The sequence below is a fragment of the Eublepharis macularius genome, chromosome 2, assembly GCF_028583425.1.
Source record: "Eublepharis macularius isolate TG4126 chromosome 2, MPM_Emac_v1.0, whole genome shotgun sequence".
NCBI classification, from domain to species: domain Eukaryota; kingdom Metazoa; phylum Chordata; class Lepidosauria; order Squamata; family Eublepharidae; genus Eublepharis; species Eublepharis macularius.
In genome coordinates, this window is record NC_072791.1 from 29,822,913 (window position 1) to 29,847,582 (window position 24,670).

At 43.0% G+C, this 24,670-nt stretch overlaps 1 protein-coding gene across 1 annotated transcript in view; it reads left to right on the plus strand.

Annotated features, from left to right (window-relative positions):
- The window catches only part of CLMN (calmin), an 81,567-nt gene that overhangs the window by 40,893 nt on the left and 16,004 nt on the right, over positions 1-24,670 (plus strand). Inside the window, exons 2-6 of the mRNA XM_054971361.1 lie at positions 6,240-6,301; positions 6,670-6,765; positions 12,459-12,542; positions 18,243-18,335; positions 23,845-24,035. Coding sequence (XP_054827336.1) covers positions 6,240-6,301; positions 6,670-6,765; positions 12,459-12,542; positions 18,243-18,335; positions 23,845-24,035 — 526 coding nt within the window. The remainder of the gene's footprint in view (positions 1-6,239; positions 6,302-6,669; positions 6,766-12,458; positions 12,543-18,242; positions 18,336-23,844; positions 24,036-24,670) is intronic.

Genomic DNA, 24,670 nt, shown 5'->3' on the forward strand with positions numbered 1-24,670 from the left:
AGACTCCATTGCAATGTATTATGTCACCTGATTGGCCATAGGAACAGGTCCCCTCTGGTAAACGGGGGAGAATGGGTTTATTCTAGTGAGCTAAATTGTGCCTGATTTGAACCAAAAGTAATTCCATTAAGCTTTAATGTTATGTTCACAATGCCAAAAACTATGGTATAGCCGATGGCTTTTGCTTGTCTTCAAGGTTTGATGGTTTTCACCCACTGAAATCAGTATATTTTCAAATGGAAGATGTTCCTATCAGAAGTACAAAGAGCTTTTAAAATTATTTTGGTTATGAATTCATGCATTAGAAAAGTCTCCAAGAATAAATATTGATATAAAAGAACTCACTTCAGCTACTATGAGCCTTCCTTTCCTCCCATGTTTGTAATATGATTAACATAGAAACATAGAGCTGGAAGGAACTCCAACAAATATCGAGTCTAACCCCCCTGGACAATGCAGGACAGGTACTGCTACCTTCCCCCATTCCCTTAGCGACCCCTGCTCTATGCCCAGAGGAAGGCAAAAAACCTCCAGGATCTCTGGACCAATCTGGCCTGGAGGAAAATTCTTTCCCAACCCCAAAGTGGCTATCGACATTTAAGAAAGGGCCACAAGACCAGAGAACTGGCTCATTCCTTCCTGCTGTCCCTCTTGTAATCTACCTATTTTACCAGCAATTTATCCACAGCAGTCTCACCTATTGCTGCGTGCTTCACAGAGCGACTGCCTGCTTTATTTTAAAAAAACGGCTCGTAAAAGTTTGTCATTCATTGTTACTATAAAAACTTTATAAATATAAAGATTTTTAAAGTGCAAATCTACTTCGGTTTGAGGGTGGTATTAATTGCGGGGAGGGCCACCAATCCATGTCACATGTTTTTTTTCCTCCAAAAAAGCCCTGGTGAGGAAAGATATCTTTGAATGAACCCCAGTGAGGATGATTTGGCCTCACTGCTCTAAAAATGTTTCCTTGGTCTTCAACCAAAAATATTCTCATTAAAGTTTCTTTCCTTGAACTGTTCTTCAGGGAATAATTTTGTTCTTCAATGGAGAAAAGAGCCGAGTTCTTCAAGAGGACAGGCCAGCCATGGCTTTGTTCCTCTCACCCATTAATATACCTGAGATCAAAGGAAACATCCTCTTTATGAATGCATTCTTAAGAAGTAGCTTTGCCTACTAACATCTGAAGATTCTTATTCTCAAGATCCAATAGCTGAACCAATAGATTTGGTATACCAGAGTGCTTCAACCATTATATGTTTCACAAAACCTTCCTTATACTTAGCATTAATATTTCAGTTGTTCAAAATGCTATACGTACAGTTTCTCAATAATCCTTACCAGGGCTTTTTTCCCCAGTTGGAATGCGGGGGAACGGAGTTCCAGCACCTCTTGAAAATGGTCACATGGCTAGTGGCCCCGCCCCCTGATCTCCAGACAGGGAGGCGTTTAGATTGCCCTCCGCGCCTCTGAGCGGCGTGGAGGGCAATCTAAACTCCTCCCTGTCTGGAGATCAGGGGGCGGGGCCACTAGCCATGTGACCAGTTTCGCCAAGGGTGATTTAAACTTTTAAAAACTCCCCCCTTTTTCCAGCTGACCCAAAGTGACGCCATTGTGCGGTCCTGGGAGCGTGCGTGCACTTTGCGCATACGCATGTGGTACCAGGGGTACTACCTCCTGCCAGGAGTTGCCCCCTGTGCTGGCAACCCACTGAGTTGCACCACCTATTTTCCCAGAAAAAATGCCCTGATCTTTACAGTAGCCCTGTGAGGTAGGTTGATAGCTTTACCTCCATATTTTGGATGGTACTGCTATTTGGAGAACAGTGACTTGTCTAAGACCTCCTAGTGTTAATGGCAGTGCACATCATCTGACAGTGATGGGGAGCTGATTTCTGAGGCCAGGCCTGTTGAGAAGAGGCTAGGAAGAAGAGTATCAGGGAAAGGCCGAGCCATCTATTTTTCCCTTCCTCCTCCAGCCTATCATGAGCTATCCAGGGCTCAGGTAGCCCAAGATAGCTTCCGTACTGCCCTGACAATAGGATTGCTCATGGTGTTTAGAGCTTAGACAGCTGTCACCATGGAAACAGAACCACTGTTCTCTAGTTCCCTCAAGATGTCCTCAACATGGAGCAGTATGGAAGCGAGATGTGGTTAGTGATGTTTCGGGTTTGGGTGTTGCTGCAAGAAAGACAGATGAATGGCCTTGGCTGTGGAGATACGCTCACATCAGCAGGGGAAGGCCAGGAAACAGATGGTTACCTCCTTGGTGGCTTCTCAGAAAGATAGGTGGCAAGAAGGAGCAGCCACAGCTACTCCTAATGAGCAGTGGTGGGAAGAGTACCTGGCCTAGCTGTACAGCAGCTGGCTCCCTGTCTATACATATGACAGTTGTAATAACAGACTGTGAGGGGAAGGGGCCCATCACAGGCCTCTTGCCTTTGGTTCATATGGAGGCAGCCCTGATGGATTTTACCAGCCAGCATACTCTCTTTTTCTCGGCACAGTATCAAAGTGAAACGCCTTCAAGGTTTCCTGAGGCGTTGATGGCATGCCTTTAGAATTCTTATAAGTCTTTGCTATAGTCAGACTTGCTTATTTTTTTAAAAGGGTTGAGATAAGCTGGTATTCTGAGTTTAATGCTGACATTTTTTTAAAAACGTGACCTTATTGTCTTTATTAGCACTTTATATTGTTATTTTAGTCCTGTAAGCTGACCAGATGATTTGTCTCCATCTGAAAGGCTGTTAAATAAAATACTGGTATGCAACTGTCCTAAGGATGGATATCTAAAGGAGGCCTGCGTTTCGTCTCTTGACCCTCTGCATTCCTTTTCGGAGCCTCATTTTCCCTCAGGCCAACATAATGGAGGGAAAGAGTGCTTTGTATAGTGGATGTTTCCCCTCTCGAGTTGCTGTTGTCTTTATGGAGCCTAAAACGATTAAAAGTTAAACCCAATCCAGACCTTTCTACTTTTGCTGCTTACATTATGCAAGTCTCTTAGTGAACGTTACTTCTTTCTGGCAAGGGGCCACAGATGTGTGAATAGTCCTGGCTGTATGTTGTGTTTAATTATAATATTTGTAATCCTTTACTGGTCCCTAGATGCTCAGAAAACTCCCAAACACAGATTCAGTAATTTATATGATGAAGGGTAGATGTTTTAGATTTGTAGTGACTCTTTGCTGTGCCTTTTCACAAGAGTAAGGTGCAAAGAAAGCCATGGTTTACCGGATTTATGGAAACTGTATAACATTTATGGAGTCTGTACAGTGCTACAAACTGGAACGGCTCATAGGCTCTGCCAGCGTTCAGGATTCTACAAAACATGAGGAGTGGGGGGAAGGAAACAAATGTGTGGAAAATACTAATGGTGAAAAAACTAACAATGTATGCAGCATCTTTGGAAGTATACACTTGCTGAGGAATGAATACCTATGTTGGATACAAAGTTCACTGTAGTCAAACGCACAGTACCACACAGCATTATGTTTTTTTAAAATGCACGTCTACGATTTGTAAAGTGTACACATAAAAAAATAATGTGAGCATGGCACACATTTTTGTAAAACTTTTAAGAAAACAGGTAAGTTTGTCACAGAGTGCAGCTGTGGTGACAAGCTCAGACTTGCGGATGTGGCCTGGTTCAGACATCTCCTTCCAGAAAGAATTATATAGCCCCAGTAACGGTGTAGCAGTGCAAACTCCACACTTAACCCATTGTATGCCAAAAATGACTGTTTTGCCCCACGAGGGGTTGGTTTTGAAGGAATTTTTAAAAATCTTCTTTTAAGTTGTACAGAAGTGCTGCTGTGCTGTTCCATTTCTGTGGAAAGGCAGGGGGGGGGGAAACGATGACATTCCCCTTCCTCCTGCAGCCCAAAGTAGAGTGTTGATGTAATTAGGAAGATTTCATTTTTAACAACATTCTACATTAAACAAAACCTCTTGGGTTGAACCAATTACAAATTCATTCATTCTTAGAAAAATGAAAATTGTACATTTCAAGATTGCTACCTCAGCAGGAGTGGACTGAGATGGGGAAAGGGACCCATCCTGGCCTGCTCCCCACCCCCAGGAGGGAGGGAGAAGCCACTTGCCTGCTCCACCCTGGCCCCACACCCAAAGGAGGGAGGGAAGAAATCATAGCTTACCTGACTAGCTAGGTACTTCTTTCCAAGCCCCATACAGGATTTGGTGGGCTGGGAGCCTCTCTTGTGTAGATCTCAGGTGTGCCAAACACTGCCTTCCCTGGGCTGTTGGGCCTTGGTTGGCTTAGGCACTGCCTCTCTGGGCTAGGTGTGCCAGGTGCCTCCTCACATGAGTGGGCTGGATGTTGCCTCCCCCACATGGGCAGATCTCACTACTGAGCTGGGGTGGCTCAGCCCATGATGGGTGGGGTGTGGACGTTGGCTCACCAGAAGTCCTGGTGGCCATAGTAGCAGCTCAACTTCTACTAGCATTTCATGCTTGTTTACAACATACAGACGTAAGGCTGTCACATCTAGTCTGGGAAATCCCTCAAGGTTTGAGGTCAGTGCTTGTGGAGGACGGAGTTTGGGGAGGACTTTCATCTAGATTGACTCTATGGTGCTCCATAGAGTTTGTCTTCTGAAGCAGCCATTTTCTCCAAGGGAACTGATCTCTGTAGTATGGAGCTCAGGTTCTATGAACACATAAACCTGCCTTATAGCAAAACAGGCCCTGCCTTGAATAGCTGTGGTAAGCCGGATCTCATCAGATCTCGGAAGCTAAGCAGTGTCAGCCTTGGTTAGTAATTGGATGGGAGACCTTCAAAGAAGACCGAGGTTGCAGAGGCAGGCAATGGCAAACCACCTCTGTTAGTCTCTTGTCTTGAAAACCCCAGCAGGGGTTGCTATAAGTCAGCTATAACTTGAAGGCACTTTCTACCACCATGCTGAAACAGACCACTGGTTCATCAAGGTCAATATTGTACTCTCAGACTGGCAGTGGCTCTCCAAGGTCTCTAGTAAAGGTCTTTCACATCAGCTCCTGCCTGATCCATTTCACTGGAGACAGTCGCTCGTTGAACCTTGGACTTCTGCATGCCACCCAGCTGCTCTGCCATTGAGCATAGACCCTCCTGATTTTGAGAAAAATGTAGGACTGACCTGGAAGTTGGCAACCATATACAGGCTGTACTTCTACACAGCCAGTTATCTTTATCAACGTGATGATGGCATAACACTGAGTGGGGAGGCAATGCTTAATGAATGTTGATGAATTTGGTTGCCTATCAGAAGTAAGGACATGTCCCATTAAAGGAATGTATAGGAGATGAGGGCTGTGCCAAAGAAAGAGCAAAAAACCCCAAAAGAGCAATGGGGTAGTAGAAAGAAAAATGATTTCACCCGATTATACTGTCCCTGAGTGGTTTTGCAGATAAAAACAAGAAAAACATAATTTACCATTGAAAAGCAATTTTTTAAAAAATGTGATAAAAACCCATAATCACTGAGCATGGTGAAAAGTGCAAATGTGTTTCAGATATTATAAATGTGCAATAATACAGATATTATAGAGGTGCATTATACAAACTATGTATGGGTGGAAACAGAGATCTCACAACAAAAATTGTATAGATCAAAAAATTTTACAAGTTAGAAAAATACAACTAACTTGTAAAATTGTATAACCAAAGAAGTTTCCACTGCAGAGCTTCAGAGAGAGAAGTGAGATGGTATGTCTTAGTTTTTTTAATCTCATATAACACAGTTTGAGGCTTTATTTAACCTATGAGAAGTTAAATAGGCGGTATTCATTCTCAAGTGTACCTGTACAGTAAATTCTTTTCCAAAGTGCCTTGTTCACATTTCAAGTATACGCTTAAAAAAAGTAATGTATGAAGCACTTTGTATTATAGCAAGCTTTTTACTTTGGAAGTGGTAAATAATTGCAGAAACATTTGTGTATGAAAATTGCTGCAAATATATCTATACATTTGGTGTATATTTGATGTAGTGGTTAAGAGTGGCAGGACTCTAATCTGGAGAACTGGGTTTGATTCCCCACTCCTCTGCTTGAAGCCAGCTGGGTGACTTTGGGTCAGTCACAGCTTCTCAGAGCTCTCTCAGCCCCACCCACCTCATAGGGTGATTGTCGTGAGGATAATAATAACACACATTTCCTCCTTCTTTAAAGAGCTACACATTTTGTTCATTGACCCTAAACACTAGCTTTCCCTCTTCAAAGAAACTGAGTGATTTCTTTCTTTTCCAGTGGAGAGGGAAAATGTACAGAAAAGGACATTTACCCGGTGGATAAATCTGCATTTGGAAAAGGTAAGAGTGCTAAAGAAACCCCTCCACTGAAATTATGTGTATTGGCCTGTATTCTATCACTCTTCTCATCAGAGTTTGTGGCAAACTTGGAACCTGTTCTCCAGTGGAAGCGGATGACAGAAGAGGCTTGAAGGAGGCTTCAAACTTTGTTGAGTGGAGTGGTAAGATACAGGCCATTACTTGAAAAGAGATCCACGGATGCTTCAATATGTATTACTTAATGTGGATGACAGCAATTACTATTAAGCACTGTGTATTACACTTTCCGCATTCGGAGTGCTTCAAATAAATGACAACTGTTATAATGCAATTCAAAGGATTTTAAAGATGTCTTTGTGTATTTCGATCTTGTCCTTCTCTCTCCACAGTGCAGCCCTCCTCTGGAAGTGAAAGATTTGTTTGTTGATATTAAAGATGGCAAAATTTTGATGGCCTTACTGGAGGTTCTCTCAGGACAAAATCTGGTATGCATTTTAAAAAAAATAACAATGATCATGGTAATAGAATTGTCTTTCTCTTTTTGTATAAAAATCTGTTAGGCTTAGAGTTTGGTTCATACTATGTAAGGGGGATGCTGCTTTAGTTCACACAAGGTGTGTTACTTTATCTATATTGTGATAGGAAAGGAAGAATGGGAATTTTTTTGCTATCTGTAGGGAGTAAACCAAAGAAATAAGCTGGAAGGAAGGAACCCCTATGAGTAGCATTCTGGGTAAACAAAGAGATAGTAGTAGAACAGACAAGAGAATGGATGCATGAACTGATCTTTCTAGCTTTGCTGGTTGTACTGCCCTCCTCTGAAGGACTTGCATACTGTGTACAAAAGAACATTGCACAGTCCTTCACCTCCAATAAAATCAAGCTGGAGGGGCTCTTGCAGCCTAAAAACCAGATCAGAAGTGTGTCTGGAGTAGAGATGGGCACGATCCGCATTACGATCGAAAAAAACCCACGATAATGGCAATCGCGCATTCGGGACCCGGCAGATCAAGCTGGAGGGGCTCATATAACACAGTTCGAGGCTTTATTTAACCTATGAGAAGTTAAATAGGTGGTATTCATTCTCATATAACACAGTTTGAGGCTCTGGCACGGCCAACGATCCAGCGGTCGGGAGGGGGGCTGGATCAGGGCTTGATCAGGGTGATCGTGCTCGGATCGGGAAGCCAGACACTCAGGTGCCAGCAATCTGTTGCCCTGGCAACAGAGCCAGGGGAATGCCTGAGCTGTGTTTGCCCTCCTTCTGTCGCCCTGGAAACGCGAATGGAAGCCCAGCTTGACTTGATCAGCAGGGCTTCCTTCCAACCACGGAGCAGCAAAGCAGTCACCAGCTGGGAGAAGACACCCAAGGGAGGGAGGGGGAAGGGGGTGTTCTGTAGCCATGGGCACTCCAATCTCATCCCTGCAAACCCTGATAGGCAGCTCTGATGGCGAAACACAGACAGCCAATCACAAACACAGATGCCGCCGTCATCAGCCACCGTTCCTGTATCTCTAGGAACAGCGGGGCGCCCCTCCGCTTTTGCCTCCATGATCCACGGATCGGAAACAGGAGATGATCGGTGTGGATCGTTAATTTGGGATCGTTGCCAGCTCCGGTCCACAATCAGCTTGATCGGTATTTTTTTTTTGGATCATGCCCACCTCTAGTCTGGAGCCAGAGAGCCAAAATGTAAATGCTAGTTGTATTGTTAATAGAAACTGCATGAACATGGTGTGTGTTAATCTTTAGTTATGGATCATGTTAACTAACAGCTGCTGTCTCACTCATGTTTTGCACCAAGCCCTTGTGCTTAGCATTGCATCATAAATTGATTAGATTCTTATTTACTTTCTGTGTTTAATCTTTCCGGCTTATCTTACATTTAACTGGTATTCTTGCAATGAAGATAGGCATCCATTTGGCAAGTCCAACCCTCCCTTCCCCCAGGTACTGAGCTTCCCCACCCTCATTGGCAAGCATCTGTGACGTGAACCTCTGGAAGGGAAACTTGCCATGTGATGGACCCATTTCATGCAGCAAAGTGTACTAAGCTAGGCTGGGGTTAAGAAACTTGCTAAGAGGTTCAGACATCTTCACAGCAAGAGTTGTGTATAGACCAGACCTCTAGAAATTACAAGGAGTAGAAAGGTTTAAGCAAAAGTGAAGCCTAACATTCTCCTAAATCTAACAAGCACCCAGGGACCATACTATGAGGTCTGTGTCATGCATACGTTATGCTGCCCATCCCATTTGTAAATAGAAACACTTTTACCTTGTTGTCTATGTTTTTTTTTTCAAGCACAGAGGGGTACTGCTTTTTGTACTCATGAGCCCCACCTTGGTCTTTGAAAAGCAGGTTGGCATGATGGCCCACAGCTCCTTTTATCAGATGTATCTGCTGCACCAACTCTTGCTACTAGAGCAAGAGACGATAACCCGGAAATACAGCTGGTCCAGAATGTGGCAGTCCAACCATTGTCAGGGGCTAGCTGCCATGAACATATGTTACCTGTTTTGAAACAGCTACATTGGCTGCCAGTTTGTTTCTGAGTTCAATTCAAAGTGCTGGTCAGGACCTTTAAAGCCCTTCATGACTTGGGATCCACATATTTGAAAGACCATCTCTTTCCATGTGACCCAGTGCGCCAACTACGATCCTCAGACAGCCATCTGTCCTGCTGATTAGGGTGGCCCATCTAGCATCAACCAGAGCTTGGGCTTTTTCCATCATTGTCCCTGCTCTGTGGAATAGGTGAGGGGAGCCCCCTGCTTGGATATACTCAGGAGGTGCTGCAAGGCTTGCTTGTTTGCCAGGGCTTTGGACGGAGTGTGAAGAGCGGGCATATTTTTAAAGGGGGGAGGAGAGATTTTATGTTAGTTTTAATTTGGAAAGTTTTAGATCATTTTGTAAGCTGCCTTGAACTATGGAAAGGCAGGGTATAAATGCTTAAATAAATAGGTAGGTAAGTACTGTGTGAACAAGCACAGGGAAGTTACAGCCAATCTCTGAGTCTACGTAGTCACAAACTTGCTTACCTGTAGTATGGTCAGGAAAACATCACATCAGTAAAATCCAGCCTCTTTTCCCTCTCTTTTTAAAGCCTACTGCTGTAGTACTAAGAGCTAGAACAGCTGTCTTAAATGTTGAACTTGTGGGTAGACGTGGGCATGAACCGCATTACGAACTTCAAAAACCCACGAAATTGGCGATTGCGATCTGGCAGTTCATGATTGTCCACGGCAAACGAACCAGCGTTCAGAAGAAGCCTGGTTTGGTGCGTTTGGCTGCGGTTTGGGAAGCCAGACAGTCAGGCGCCATCAATCAATTCCCCTGAAAATGGAGCTGGGGGAATATCTGAACTCTGTATGCGCTCCTTCTATCGCCCTGGAAACCCGAATCGAAGCCCAGCTTACCTTGATCCGCAGGTCTTCCTTCCAACCATGGAGCTACAAAGTGGTTACAAGTTGGGAGAAGACACCCGGGGGAGGGAGGGGGGAGGGGTGTTCTGTAGTCACGGGCACTCCAATCTCATCCCTGCAAACCCTGATAGGCAGCTCTGACGGCCAAACACAGACCTCCTGCATTGCTCTAAGTGCAAGGGGGGCCGTTCTGAGCACCGCAAACCGCGAACTGGTTCGGCAATGGGAAATGTCCGTTGCGGTTCGCGACTGGGATCGTCATCAGCACCGAACCACGAACCGTGGATTCGTTAATTTTTTTTGGTTCGTGCCCATGTCTAATTGTGGGCACTTTTAGAAATCTCAGAAAGGGTAAAGGACAACCAATCACAAAATGGCTTCCATGGGAGTGGCAATTACAATTTTTTTGAGGTTTCAAGCCAAGTATCTTTTCTTCTGTGATGGCAGCAGCTGTCTTCCTGAAGCCACATGGTTTGTACAACTTAGGAAGAAGCAAGTGGACATCAACTAAAATATTGGTTGGCACCACAGTGCCCATGAAGGGTTGCCAGTTCTGGGTTAAGAAATTCCTGGAGTTTTTAGGGTAGAGCCTGGAAAGGTCAGGGTTTGCTGAGGGGAGGGAACTCAGTAGAGTATGGTGCTATAGAATCCATCCTCCAAAGCAGCCAGTTTTTCCAGGGAAACAGATCTCTGTAGTCTGGAGATCAGTTGTAATTCTGGGAGATCTCCAGGCTTGGGGTATTACAGAACTAGAAACTGGCCTTTTAAAATAAGAAAGAACAGAGTGTGCTGAATTCTGGTGCCTAGCTAGATGCATATAAATATGAAAAAATTCTTTAAACTGCCTACTTTGGAGACCCATTGTAAGAAATTGTTGTTTTCTGACCTAAGCAAATCAATTTCATTTTCTTTGTTACCCCAAATCCCCATGCTGCATACTTAAGAGATGTAATGGGGTATGAAAGTTTAGAATCATGTATGAATTCTGTTGTGTTAAAATTGCTGGCTAAGTTAGAGCAAACGGAAAATACTAGCTTACCTGCCAGAACAAGAAGTAGTTATTGTAAGGGGGGGATAGACTTTTAGAGTGCATCTGTAATTATGAACAACAACAAAAAAGGTCGGGTAGCACAAAATCTAAAAAGAATGTCAAAGTCTTCTGTTTATCTTTTGATTTTTTTAAAGAAAGGAATCTTCCTGTACAAATCGATAGGAATGGATCCAATTCTCACATCTCAACTGTTATTGCTCCCCTAGTGGGGAGGGTGGACTAAAAATCTTTTATATATATAGAGAGAGAGAAATAAATAAATAAAGGATTTGTGGGCTTGAATGTTTAGCTGCATGATTATTTCTTTGATAGACTGTGTAAGGCTCTTACTGCCTTGTGCTTCCACATGATGCCTTTGTAATTTCTCAAGGGCTGATTACCTTGAGGCTCCAAAGGATATTGATTCTGTTTATGTGATCTATTAGACGATCTCAGCTGTTATCTTTTTCCTTTGTCCTGTCTCTGTACAGCTTGGGAGGAAGTCACGTGCAGAAGCATTAGATAGGCTGATAAAGGCAAGAGAAAATGAGCACTGATGATAATACATTACATGCAGAGTGGTCCTGATGGCAGTAGCTGCTTAATAGTGGAAATGTGTTTTATCTACAAATAAGTACACTAAATTGGAGAGGCAGAATTTCAAAATAACGTAGCAGCTGCTTATAGGGATTTAATGTTTTTAATTCCTTGTAATAAATGATTGTTGCTGTTTTTTTAAAACTGTGACATAACCTTTTGCTGAACGATTAATTAAATGTGGAAAAGAGCAAGAGTCCAGTAGCACCTATAAGCAGGGCTTTTTTCAGTTGGAACGTGGTGGAACGGAGTTCCGGAACCTCTTGAAAATGGTCACGTGGCTGGTGGCCCTGCCCCCTGATCTCCAGACAGAGGGGAGTTTAGATTGCCCTCCGTGCCGTTCTAGTGGTGCAGAGGGCAATCTAAACTCCCCTCTGTCTGGAGATCAGGGGGCGGGGACACCAGCCATGTGACCATTTTCTCCGAGAGCAACCCACTGAGTTCCACCACCTCTTTTCCCAGAAAAAAGCCCTGTCTATAAGACCAACAAAATAAGTGGTAGGGTATGAGCTTTCGTGAGCCACAGCTCACTTCTTCAGATATCTGAAGTGAGCTGTGGCTCACGAAAGCTAATATACTATCATTTATTTTGTTGGTCTTATAGGCGCTTCTGGACTCTTGCTCTTTTCCACTGCTACAGATAGACTAACACGGGTACCCATCTTGATTAATTAAATGAATGTCTTGGGGCTGAACTATGTACAATCCTCAGGATCTGGGGTGGGAAATATGGATTGGAGCAAATGTCACTGGAGAAAAGGGTTTTTTTAAAACTGTTCTTCCTGCACAGTTTCCTTCATTGGAAATTTGATTCATAATGTATTTTGCTACCAGTTGAGGAAAAAAGACAGGTACTTACATTCTTGTCTGTCTTTTTCCCCACATGGGGGTATTTCTAATTGGCAGCTGCAAAAATAATGTTTTCCTGCACCAGAACCCCTTTTCACATTAGTGAAGAGACCCCTCTGCCTTCTTGCAGTGACGTATGTCTGAATTCTGTTTGCAGATCTTCAGCACTGCATGTAGTTTGACTATTAACTTCTGCTACCTGAAACTATTAATGACTTTTAAAAAAATCCATACTACCAGACTTCATTTTCAACGCACTCTGCTTCTCGTTTTCTTAGCTGCACGAGTACAAGCCCTCGACCCATCGCATTTTTCGTCTCAACAATATTGCAAAAGCCCTTAAATTTTTGGAGGACAGCAATGTAAGTAGTTCAAAACCTAAGAACATATTCTTCACTTATTTGTTGCTAAAAATGGTTGTTGTTTGCCTCCCTGAGGAATGTATATAGGCTGAAGAAACTGTGCTTTGATTGACATTGAGTCTAGAAGATCATATATAGTATGCAGGGTGGGTTGAAACTCCTATGGACTCTTAAGACTAAGAATGTTTTAAAAATGTAATATAAAATGTTCAACCAAATTGAAAGATCATGAGCCTTATAGTAAAAGAACAATAACAAGAAGAGCCTGTAATCTTTAATGAGTTCTAACTCTAGTTGCTTCAAAGGTTAGTGACTTGAGTCATCTGATAATAAGAATCTTTCTGGCATCACGGGTTTTATATTTCACTGCTAAATTATCAAAGTTGCTCATTTGATTTCCGTTCTAAAAGCCAGAATTCTAAGGAGGAAATACATGACTTGCAAACATCAAGTTGGAAATTTGTGTACCTCTGGCAAGCAAAAAAATCATTCTCCCCTGGTGTTGCCATCCAGGGTACTTTTGCTTGAGGTCTGGGAGCTACAAGAAGATCACAGAACTTGCTTTGCTTTTGGATCTTACCCAAGGTCAGAGAGACGCAGACGTTCCTCACCGGGAAATACTTAATCTCTCTCGAGTGGACAGAACATGACTCAATTCAGATGATTTTATCTAAATATTTTTATCCTTTCTCCCACAGTTGGGACTCAAAGTGGCTTACAATTTTGTTAATGCCATTTTAAACTATATATATATATATATATATATATATATATATATATATATATATATATATATATATATATATATATATGACAAGACAAGACAATCCATCATCTTGGGCTCACATAGGGCCACAGGTGGCAAGCCATGGATCCAAGGGCCCTTTGACTCTTGGCTTTACTGTACCTGTAGAAGGGAGAGACAGAAGCTTAGCCCAGGTCTGATACAGCTGACTTAGTACACATCTCCCCTCTTTGCATGAGATGTGTAAGTACAGTAGGGTGAGAAACAGTTAAATCAGTCATCATTTTTTCCTTACTGCTTTCATGTCTCCAGCAAAGGCCCCGCTCGCATATTATGAAGCACATGTGTTTTCCCCATTGTAGAATTGAGTACCACAACATTTTGCATGTGAAGCAGCTCTCTCCTCAATAAAGAGATACTTGGGCACATTTTCCCCCAAGTTCCAAAGATGTCACAAAAAAGCCAAAAAGGATTTCCTCCCCAGCTTTTTACTCAGTGTAAAGAATTACTCTAGGAGGGAGAACTTCAGTTGCTTTCTTAAAACACCAGCTTTTCAAACTGTAAACACAACGTCATTGCATGTGGTACAAAACCATTTTCTGCCTAAACTGTCTCACTCTGTCTCTCAGTACTTGGGGAACAAGGATATCTGAGGGCCAGACTAGAAGTGACATCTGCCACAACTTGGGTCAGGGTTCCCCAACCCGACTGACAGGCAGATGTGATGTCAGGGAACTAACATTCTCAAGAGCTCCGAGTCCCAATTTGGTTGGGGGCATGGCACAAGGGGAGGAGGAGCTTCAGCCTTCTCTCCCAACCTTTTTCACCCTCTGATATGGGACCCCTTCTCCCCTGTGCCAAACTCCCCAAGCCAACTCCAACTCCAGAGCATTTAGAAACGTTAGTTCCCCAACATCATGCCTGCCAGTAACTCAGGTCACGCAACTCCAATTCCAATTGTGGCAGATGCCGTGTCTGGTTTGGCACTGTATTCCTTGTTTTCCTGGAATGGGAAAAATATTATCTCTTGTTATAGGCAAGTTTACATCTCAGTATTCACGCCCTTCTGGGGATGTTGGGATGAGTATAAAAAAATCCAACAGAATTTCCCACAATAACTTCAGGCTCATAAGCTGCATTCAAACATCATAAACAAACCACAATTTGCTCATTATGTAAACATGCCTGAAAATACAGCCTTGTACACTGCCTCCTTGCTCCCTTCTCACCTTCCTGTGCCATACACAGATTGAAGACATCCAGGTTTATAAAGTCTTGTTCCACCCACAGTTGATAGTGGCATTGGAATTGGGGTGCTTTAAACAAAGGGCCATTTGTTTCTTGCCCACAAATGGATTCTACTACTTAGTTGGTAGGCAAGAGACAAACTGCGATTTGTTAAAGTATCCCAGCTTGGTCATCCTATCAGATCACAGGTAGATTGAAGACTTCCTAAAGCAAGAAGTCTTGCATCTTGGCTCTGTGCATGAGGACAGGAAAGGAGGGAACAAGTGAGCCTCAAGATTTCTGCCCTGTTGTGTAGTGAACCACTTATGGCTTCCGGTCTTAATGGAATCATTCTACAACTACAGCATTTATGAATCAGGAACCTGCAACAGGCTGAATGAGTTTTGCTAAGCTCCTCCTCTAGTATCACTAAACCTTGCATGCACTTTTGACATCACATTTAACATACATGTCCTGTTGCTAAGGGCCTTACTATGTCATAGTCACTTACACCGACTTAAGGCAAGGAGCTTTCCTTGGGCAAGCTGAACTTTTTGAAGGAGATGGACTGAATCAATCTCTAGCCCCTTCTGTGGGTGTCTGCAGTCATAGACTTGTAAGTAGTTCATACTAGGAATAATTGAGAAGTATACACGGGTATGGTAGTACAACCAGGGTTACTGATTTCCTAGTCCAAACAGAACCCTAGCTGTGTGACAGGGAGATGTTTGGCAGCTATGTAGGTTCACATATCACAACACAGCAGTGATAAAAAGAACAGCATGTGTGAACTTTCTCCAATGCAGCTATTAAAAGTATGTCTCTAAGGCCCCTCCAGTTTCTTGTCAACAGGACCCTTAATGCAGTTCCCAGTTTGGTGAATCTATGGTGGGGGAGGGAGGGCTAGTGGACAGAGAAATTCATTTTGGAACTAGGAGCAATTCTGCATCTGCATAGCTTTGGAGGAAGTCACTCCCCCCCCCCCCCGTTTCACCTTGGGAGTTATAATGGCCTGCTTCTTGTTGGTACACCAAGAACCAAGAGGTTGTAACACAGTTTGCAGACTGAAAGTGCTTAAGTATTTTTTACAGTTTATATTTAAGGGGGGCGGGGTGTTAAATGATTCAGAGTTTTAGACCTTGCCCTAGTTTGTAATGTTGCTTTAGAGGAATGATACACCAAAGAGTAACTTCTTTTAGGAACTAAAATCTCTAGGTATCGGCTAAAGGTTTCTCTTCAATCTCATTTCTGTTTAACCAAACTTGAAAGTGAAGGGCAGTGGGGGGAAAATATTTTCCAGCTTCCTTGGCAATGCAGAGTTTTAGGTTTAAATATTAATGCTCAAAGAAAGACATGAAAAGAGGGCTGTCATGATGCCTAGTTACACCGAATCTGATAGGGACTGGAGGAGAGGCTAAATATTTTTGTACAGTTTATCACTTAGAAATACTGTATTACAGGACTTTAAACAACATTTAGATTTGTCTTGAGTAATATTCTGGGGTTGCCGTCTGCAATAAGCATTAGCGTGGGATCTCAGACTACTGATAGACATCCCACCCCTGGGCAACTTGATCATGTCCAAATACAAAAAGCAGTATAAAAAGCTCTCTAGTAAAGCAGATGGAATGATTGATGAGTCCCCATAATAGTTGAGAGTCTTTTTTAAAAGTCCCATTTGCATCGGAAGAGCGTTCTGATCATTTTTCCAAACCTCCACAAGCTGAAGTGTTCCAATTCCCCTTGGAATGTATTCTGAATTAATTAAAGGCCATAATGTTGCATTGCCATAATGCAATAATTACCATAATGTCTTATGTTGCATTGCCATAAGACTTCTGGCCAAGATGAAACTGATAAATCTGATTCAAATAGAACAGTGATTGTGTGTTTGTGTGTGTGTGTGTGTTATATATCCCAAAATGTCCATAGTGAAATCATCATAGTCAAAACATAAGTACTTCATCATAGTAGCCTAAAAATATTCACATAACGGAGGGTCAAACATACAAAACACAACCGCCCATGCCTAGCACCTCCCTCCTTGACTGTGTCGGCCTATATCCTGTGATATCACAGCTTTCCGAGTTTACCTTCTTTGGTGTACCTCGTGGTTGCTGTTGGGCCGCAGAGACGTGTAGAATGTTGTGACTTTGGGAGGTGAGTTAAACTTGAAGTTACAAAGCTGAGATAGGGAACATCACTGCTGTTTTTTGGAAACAGCCATGTGTTCAGCATAATGTCAAACATGGCCTCAAGAATGCTTTTGATAAGTGAGACGTCCATGAATGCATAAAATTCCAGTTAGGTTGCTAATTAGCCGTGGAATTCGGTAGTATGAGCTCTGAGCCAGAAAGAGTGGTATTGTATTGATTAATTTGTTTTTATTTATTCACACATTTATGTCCCATTTTTCTCCACATCAAACAAATATGGACACAGCCCACCGAACCATTATAGAAAAAAATAATGTCTCATCATATACACTGGTAAATTTAATAGTAAGTACTAGATGGGGAGATGCTAGAAAATATTTGGATGCCACAAGTGGCACTGGCTTTCCACTTTCCTTTGTCTGTTGGGCAACCTGTGTTTATTGCAGAAGATTCAGAGTCATGCTTCTGGGTATATATTTGGCCCATGTGGCACCCTTACCACCACATTTGTGTTAACAGAGAAGAACTTGCCATTTCTGTACATCAAGTAATGCTTTCAGAGAAGCGAGTCTGCCATTACTGATCTTGTTGAGGACTATAGGAACTCAGGAAGCTGCTTTATAATGAATCAGACTATTGGTCTATCAAGCTCAATATTGTCTGCTCTGATCAACAGCAGTTCTTCAGACTCTTGGGTCAAGGTCTTTCACTTCAGCTGCTAACTGATCCTTTATTAAAACTAGGGGTGCCAGGGGTTGAACCTGGAGCCTTCTGTGTGCAAAGCAGATGCTCTGTCACTGAACCACAATGAAAGCTGCTGTGATGGTGGAAGGACATGAGGAAGGGATAGCCATGTGTGCCACTCCAAGGTCTTTGGAGGAAAAGCGGAATGAAAATGGGATAGACGGATATTGCTTGACGGCCCGTCTGCTTTAGAATTTCTTTTGCTCCCAGGTCCAGCTTTAGAGCTGGCATATATGCCTGTGTTTTCCACTGCTGGTCAATCAATCTAACAGCTGTTGTCATTAGAGCCGTGGCCATGGCTCAGTGGAAGAGGTTCTGCTTTGCAATGCAGAAGGTCCAATCCCTGGCACCTCCAGTTCAAGGGTTAAAAAAAAAAAGGACCAGGCAGTAGGTGATGGGAAAGACCTTTACCTGAGATCTTGGAGAACCAGTCTGAGTAAACAATAACGATCTTGATGGACCGATGGTCTGATTCAGTATAGGACGGCTTCATATGTTTGATGAAGCCTCTCATGGGCAGCTGCTCACCAAAGAAACTGGCCAACTTCCTTTGTGGCATTGAAGATCACAGGAGCAGCATGAGGGGTGAATCTACAGTGGGAAAGGGGGGGGGGGTCAGTAAAATCTATTAGTGGAAATCCTCCACCGGATCTGACCTGCAGATAGTTCAGGTCAAATGCTTTGGAAACTAAACCATAATCCAATGCAATTCCAGTGCCTGTATGTTCTTTAGATTTGATGAATGCACATTCTGTAATTAAAACCATATTTACCTGTTTTTCTTTCTGTCTAAGCATCTTTTAAAGCTTGCATCCTGCTTTTATGTAGGTAAAACTGGTTAGCATTGATGCTGCGGAAATAGCAGATGGAAACTCTTCCATGGTCCTGGGCCTGATATGGAACGTAATCCTGTTTTTTCAGGTAAGAATAAAGGCTGTAACCATTCATCAGCCCTTCCATTAAATCATTCAGTTTCAACAGAATACCAATTTTGTCTAACCAAAGGAGAGAGAGAGACTTCCTGTTGTGTGTAGTAGCTCTTTGTATTTCACTGGCATTAACAATGGTGTAAATGTGTCAACAGTCTAGACAAACTGAAATGGGTCAGATTCACCCTCCATTACACCTTCCTTCCTTCCTTCCTTCCTTCCTTCCTTCCTTCCTTCCTTCCTTCCTTCCTTCCTTCCTTCCTTCCCCTCACTCGTCTTCTTCATTGCCCTCACAATTGGCTTCCTGCCTCAAATTACTTGTGTCCAGCCTGCCTTGTACGTATCTGGCTTCCGTCCAAATTCAAGATCAAGCGGTCTTGTTTTCTAGTTTTCTGCTGGAAATGTATGAATGTTGCTTTGTCCGTTTTAGCGACATGCATCTGAGCAAGACCTAAAGGTCCTGCCGTGGACACTTTAGAATAGTTAGATGTGTGTCACTTTCTTACTCCAAGACTGAAAAATACTGCACAATCAGAAAAGCTTGAAAGTCTTAAAGCAAGAATGGAATGTAAGCATTGAACGCACTATGTCTTTGGCCATTCCAGAGTGGCAGGGCAGTCACAACTCTCACATTTTTAAAAACATATTTAAAAGATCGGGACTGGTTGGTTTATCATGTTCTCCCTCCCTCATTTCTCTCCTTTCTGGCACAAAGTTTGTTGCTGTCCCCCGACGGCCTCATCTAGGTTCATGGTTACCTCTGCAGTGAACGTAACCACAGTTAACGCTAATCTTGGTTCTGCTTTAATCAGGACTTGAAGTGGGTTTGCTCACTCAGGTAAGAAGAGTGGCTGTTTCCAGACAATGGTGAGAAAACGTACCCCAGCCACTGCAGCAAGTGGGATGGGAATGGGGTGAGAATGGCATCCAACCATCTGTTCCTTCACTGGCAGTGGCTCTGTTATTGCTTATCACTCCCTACTTCCTCTCTGTCATGCATCTGCATTGGGCAGGCCCTTCCTGTTGCCTACAACAACCCTCTCCCCTAGTTACAGAGTCAGATGAGTAATGCCCAGGCTGAGTACAACCTTGTCTGGATGCTCCCTTTTAATTTCTATTGTTTGTATGGTGGGGGAATGCTCAAATGGAGGCAGCGAGGGCCTTTTAACATGGGCCTAGGTGTGTGGGAATTGCATTTCCAAAGGCAGCTCCCCACATGACTGGGAGTCAATTGCTCTGGTCCTGTCTATGGAGAGAGTACCCTGCTGGGAGAAAATACCAGTACTGTAGGAAGGAATGACATGCTGAGGTCCCTTAAATGTTACCTCAGCCATAAGGAAATCACATGTGGAAAAGCAGCTCTTGCATGGCAAGAGGAACATTTCAATCTCTCCCTGTCCTCCTGGTTAGTGTTAACAGTGCTTGAAATTTATACAGACAAACCCTTAATCATAACTAGCTTGTTCAGTTTATGATTTTTGGTGAAAGCTGTAACAGCACCCTATGTCCTACAAATACAATTGTGAGCAATATCCCAGCCCCATATCCATTTGTTAAATGTTTAATAAAATGTAAGAAGCCTAATTTATCCCAGAGCCTCTTACATAATATCAGAAGAAACAAGCCAGGAGCTCATGAGAAAGCATGGAAGAGGGCAGCAATTTGGAAATCCCCCCCTCCCTCCAGTCCCCACTTCCCGGATTCTGTGTTCTCTCATGGAATTCCCCCTCCCTGTTTTACTTTTAACTGATGCTCAGCTGTTTTCAGCATTACACACACACACACACACACCCAAGCATTTTCAGCATATGTGGAAAGTCCCCCATGTCTGAGGATCTAACTATACAATACAGTGGTCCTCTGCTCTATTCTGGGCCCAATCAACCAGACCTGCTCTAGAAGTTCTGTGTTTGGAACCCAATTCCTGGGTGCATGGGGGCTCAGTAGTGATTGGTTACTATAGCTTGTGAGGAGAGAGGTCCTAACCCCCAACCTGAAATGGTCCCAGAGACCTGCTGGTTGTCCCATTGGGGAGACTTGTAGCCTGACAGTACATGTTAAATTTCCTCAGTGGGACAAATAGCGGTTCCCTGGAGCCATTTCAAGTCAGGAAAACAGCATGGGGGGAATGCTTAAGCCCTCTTTCCCCATATGCTGTGTTCCCAGTCTGAATTGGGTCCTCATATACCTTGGCTGTTTCCACACGTCTTACCTGCCTACGGAATATCGCACAAAAGACCCGGAAGACAGGGTCTTCTCGCGTGAAAGACCTGGAAGACAGTTTCTTCTCACGTGATGTTCTGCAGGCAGGTAAGACGTGTGGAAATGGCCCTTGTCTTTCTGAGAACAAATCTCACAGAGCATATCTGTTGACTGGACTTGGGGACGGACCCAGGAACAGTGTAATTATGCCCTCACGATTTTGTGCTTTCATTATTCACACAGAAGCTAACCTCTTTATTAAGAGATGTAAACAAACATTTTTTAAAAAATTTAATTTAATTTTGATTTAATTTCTCTCTCTTTAACATCCCTGTCTGTGGTAGGAAGGTGGCAGGGATCCCAAAATAACTATTAGTCATAGAATTATAATTGAATCTTATTCTTATTTCTCTAGCCTACAGGCTCCTGGAATGAAATTTTCACAGTCATTCTCTTAACTACAGTACCAACAACAACAACAAAAATGTAATGAGAAAATTATTATGGTGTGCTTAATTTTTCATATAGAAATACCTTCTTTGTACACAGCAGCACCATACACTTGACCAAAGGATGGCAACCTAATTCTAAATGTGTTCTGTATGAAAGTCCTAATTTTAAATTTGGGTGACGCCATCTGTAAGACCCTTTCTGCTGGAAGATATCTCATATGCCCATAAAATGTGAACAACGCTGGCATTTTGGCACTAATGATTCTACAGTTATGGGGCAGCATGTTAACAGTCATTTCTAGATGTAATGTAAAAAGACCAAACAAACCAGGAACAATGGCAAAACCACCTTCTTCGTAAGCAATTCCCTGTATTTCTTCTTAGGGAAGATTTTAAGAATTAAGGTTGTTTTCCTGAATGCACTTACTAGCGAATAAGTCCCATGGAACTCAGCAGGATCTGTGTGTCCATGTAATATAAATATCCTGACCTGGATAGCCCAGGTTAGCCTGATCTTGTCAGATTTCAGAAGCTGAACACAGTCAGCCCTTGTTTGTATTTGGATGGGAGACCACCAAGGAAGACCAGAGTTGCTGTGTAGAGGCAGGTTATGGCAAGCCATCTTTGTTAGGCTCTTGTCTTGAAAACCCCATCAGGAGTCGCCATAAGTCAGCTGTGACTTGATAGCAATTTCCAAACTATAAACGCACTGTAAATGACTAAAACCCTGTATTGTCATTCTTACTTGAGGCAGTTATATCATGTTAAATACTAGGTTTATTATTACTGGTATCTGAAGAAGGAAGCTCTGACGCTTGAAAGCCCATAGCCTGAAAATCTTGCTGGTCTCTAAGCTGCCACTGGACTCAAATCTTGCTGTTTGACTGCAGGTCATCATAGCTACACCCCCAAAACTAGATTTGTTATGCTTAAGAAGTCATCTTCTCTGCTTAATAGAACACAGTCTTAATCTCTCCCCCTCCCCACCGTTTTTCTGAAGGGTCTTAAACCAACCTTAAGCCACAAAGCTCTTTAGAACAGCCAGTAATGGCCACATTTTCCCTAGAGTTTCTGAGATCTGAATCCCACATTACCAGATTCAGAATTTTAGGAAGGATACTGACATCTATGGGCCATTTCAGGGGAGGAACTAATGCCTACTTTACTACCTTAATTTTTAATGCAGAAAAGCACCAAAATTTATCAAACTTACTTTTTAAAAAATCAGGTCTTTTTTGACCTCTGTAGTCTTTGGAATGATTCTTCTACTGAAATGGTCAGTAATCAAAATTGAATCCCAAAAAATCAGGTCCAAATAGATGAGATGCTGGGAGAGCTAGTTTGGTGTAGTAGTTAAGAGCAGCAGGACTGTAATCTGGAGAATTGGGTTTGATTCCCCACTCCTCTGCTTGAAGCCAGCTAGGTGACCTGGGTCAGTCACAGCTCTCTCAGAGCTTTCTCAGCCCATCCACCTCAAAGGGTGATTGTTGTGAGGATAACAACACACTTTGTAAACCGCTCTGAGTGGGCATTGAGTTGTCCTGAAGGGCGGTATATAAATTGAATGTTATTATTATTATCATCTATAATCTAATCCTTCAAATGTTTTTAATGCTAATTGAAGCTGTGTGGGAGCCCAGTTTGAACTGGGCTTGCATGGGGGTGTTTAACTCTTTTTCACCTATGAGGTTTTGCTGATCACCCCCCGCCCTCTGGTGGAGTTGTTAGCCCTCAAAAAGATAGACTGTCCATATCTTCCCCCTCCCCCTTTTCAGGGTCAGCAATGCTTAAGAGTTGCCAGCAAGCCTGAAGAAAAATACCTTGTCTCAGGCTTAATGGGATGTTATTAATCAGGTAATGTTATTTATCTCCATGCCATGAAAGGCTTCACTTGCCCATTCCCACACATTAAGCCTCTTTTAAAAGGGTAGGACATTTTTCTCCAGGCCTATTTACAACCCTAACAGTGACATAAGGATGGGGGTACACCCTTTTAAGTCCATCCATGGATTTAAAGTGGTGTAACTTCACATAGGATTGCACTATGTGTCCTTGTGGTGTCAATTAATTTCTTTCTTGTTTAAAATTGAATAAATTGGACTCCTAAATGGGCTTCAAAGCGTTACTCTGTTTCAGATTACCTTGTTGATTAGGGTTGCCATTTACTTGGTGGGGGCAGGGGAAGTCCTGTCTCTGTTGACTGTCTTCTCCTCCTGAGCAGCAGAGTGAAAGTGTGGAGGTTGGAACAGTACCCTATGACATATTGGTGCTATAGAGTTTTTGGTGAATCCTAGATGGTCTCACAACACAGTGACATCACTTCCAGTTACGTGGCTGGAAATGATGTCATGGGATACTTTTCTGGTGACTCTCCACCCACCCCCCAGTTATTGATGTATTTTGTTACTAATAAGATTATCCTATGTGGAGCAATGAATTGCTTTGAGTAATTATAATATGTAATTGTGGGGGTTTTTTTGAAGTGTAGAAATTAAAAAAAGACACTTCACTTGAGTGCTTCAGACTGGGTTTTCTTTTTTTACCACAGACAATATACAGCAGAACCTAGCTTACTTCTTGTTACTATTAAATGCAATATGTCTGAATCTAGAAACCAGTTGCCCAGGACTGATGTGAACTCTGCTGTGCCTCCCCAGCAGGTGCTTTCAGGTGGCAAAAAACTGGCTCCAGTCAATTGCATGTGTAGAGCAAGGGTAGCTGACGTGTCATGACTTTTGTGCTATGGACCTTGCCTAAAGAAATGAATAGTGTTGTTTGATCTATCGGCAGCATGATGGTTTATTTGTTTGGGACTTCTGACTTCAGCTGCTGCCTCTCTCATTCCAGATTAAGGAACTTACAGGCAACCTCAATAGAAATTCCTCCTCTTCCAGCTTGTCATCTGGGCCCAGCGGGCCTGACTCAGACACATCTCATCCCAGCACCCCTAATGTTGAGAGAAGCATGTCTGTCTCAGTGAAGGATCAGCGAAAAGCAATCAAGGCCCTTTTAACCTGGGTTCAAAGGAAAACTAGAAAGTGAGTCAGCCACACCTTTTGCTTCCCGCCTCCCCACTCTTCCCCCCTCCCCCCACAAATGTCTCAATTAGCCCAGCTGCAAATTCCATTGCTTCCTGTGGAAATGCATAGACTTCATTCAAAGAGGAATCCAGTGCACACTTGAGAGCAGACAATGTACTGTTTGCTAGGGCATTGCAGCAGGAGTGAGCTGAGTGGCATTGTGGTCACTTCCTGTTCCATAGGCCTATTTCATGGTCGTTTCCACATGTCCCAGCATAGTGCTAAACTCACGCAATAAGGGCATCTCCCTGGCGCAGTTTCTGACGTCATCACACCAGGATCCCATTTTCGTGGCATGATGATGTCAGAAATTGCGCCAGAAAGACGCCCTCATTGTGTGAGTTTAGCACTGTGTCGGGACATGTGGAAACAACCCATGTGTTGTTAACAATCCCTGTTCAGATCGCCCAATGGCACACATTTTTGTGTACAGTTCCTTGCCAGAATACAATACAGTTTATGGCACAGGGATTGGCATGCCATTTCTTTTTTTTTTCTGTTTGAGAGGGGCAGGTGCATTCCTGATGATGCTCACTGATGTGGAGCTAAGATCCACATACGAAGCCAGAATGATAAAGTATATACTGTTGCCT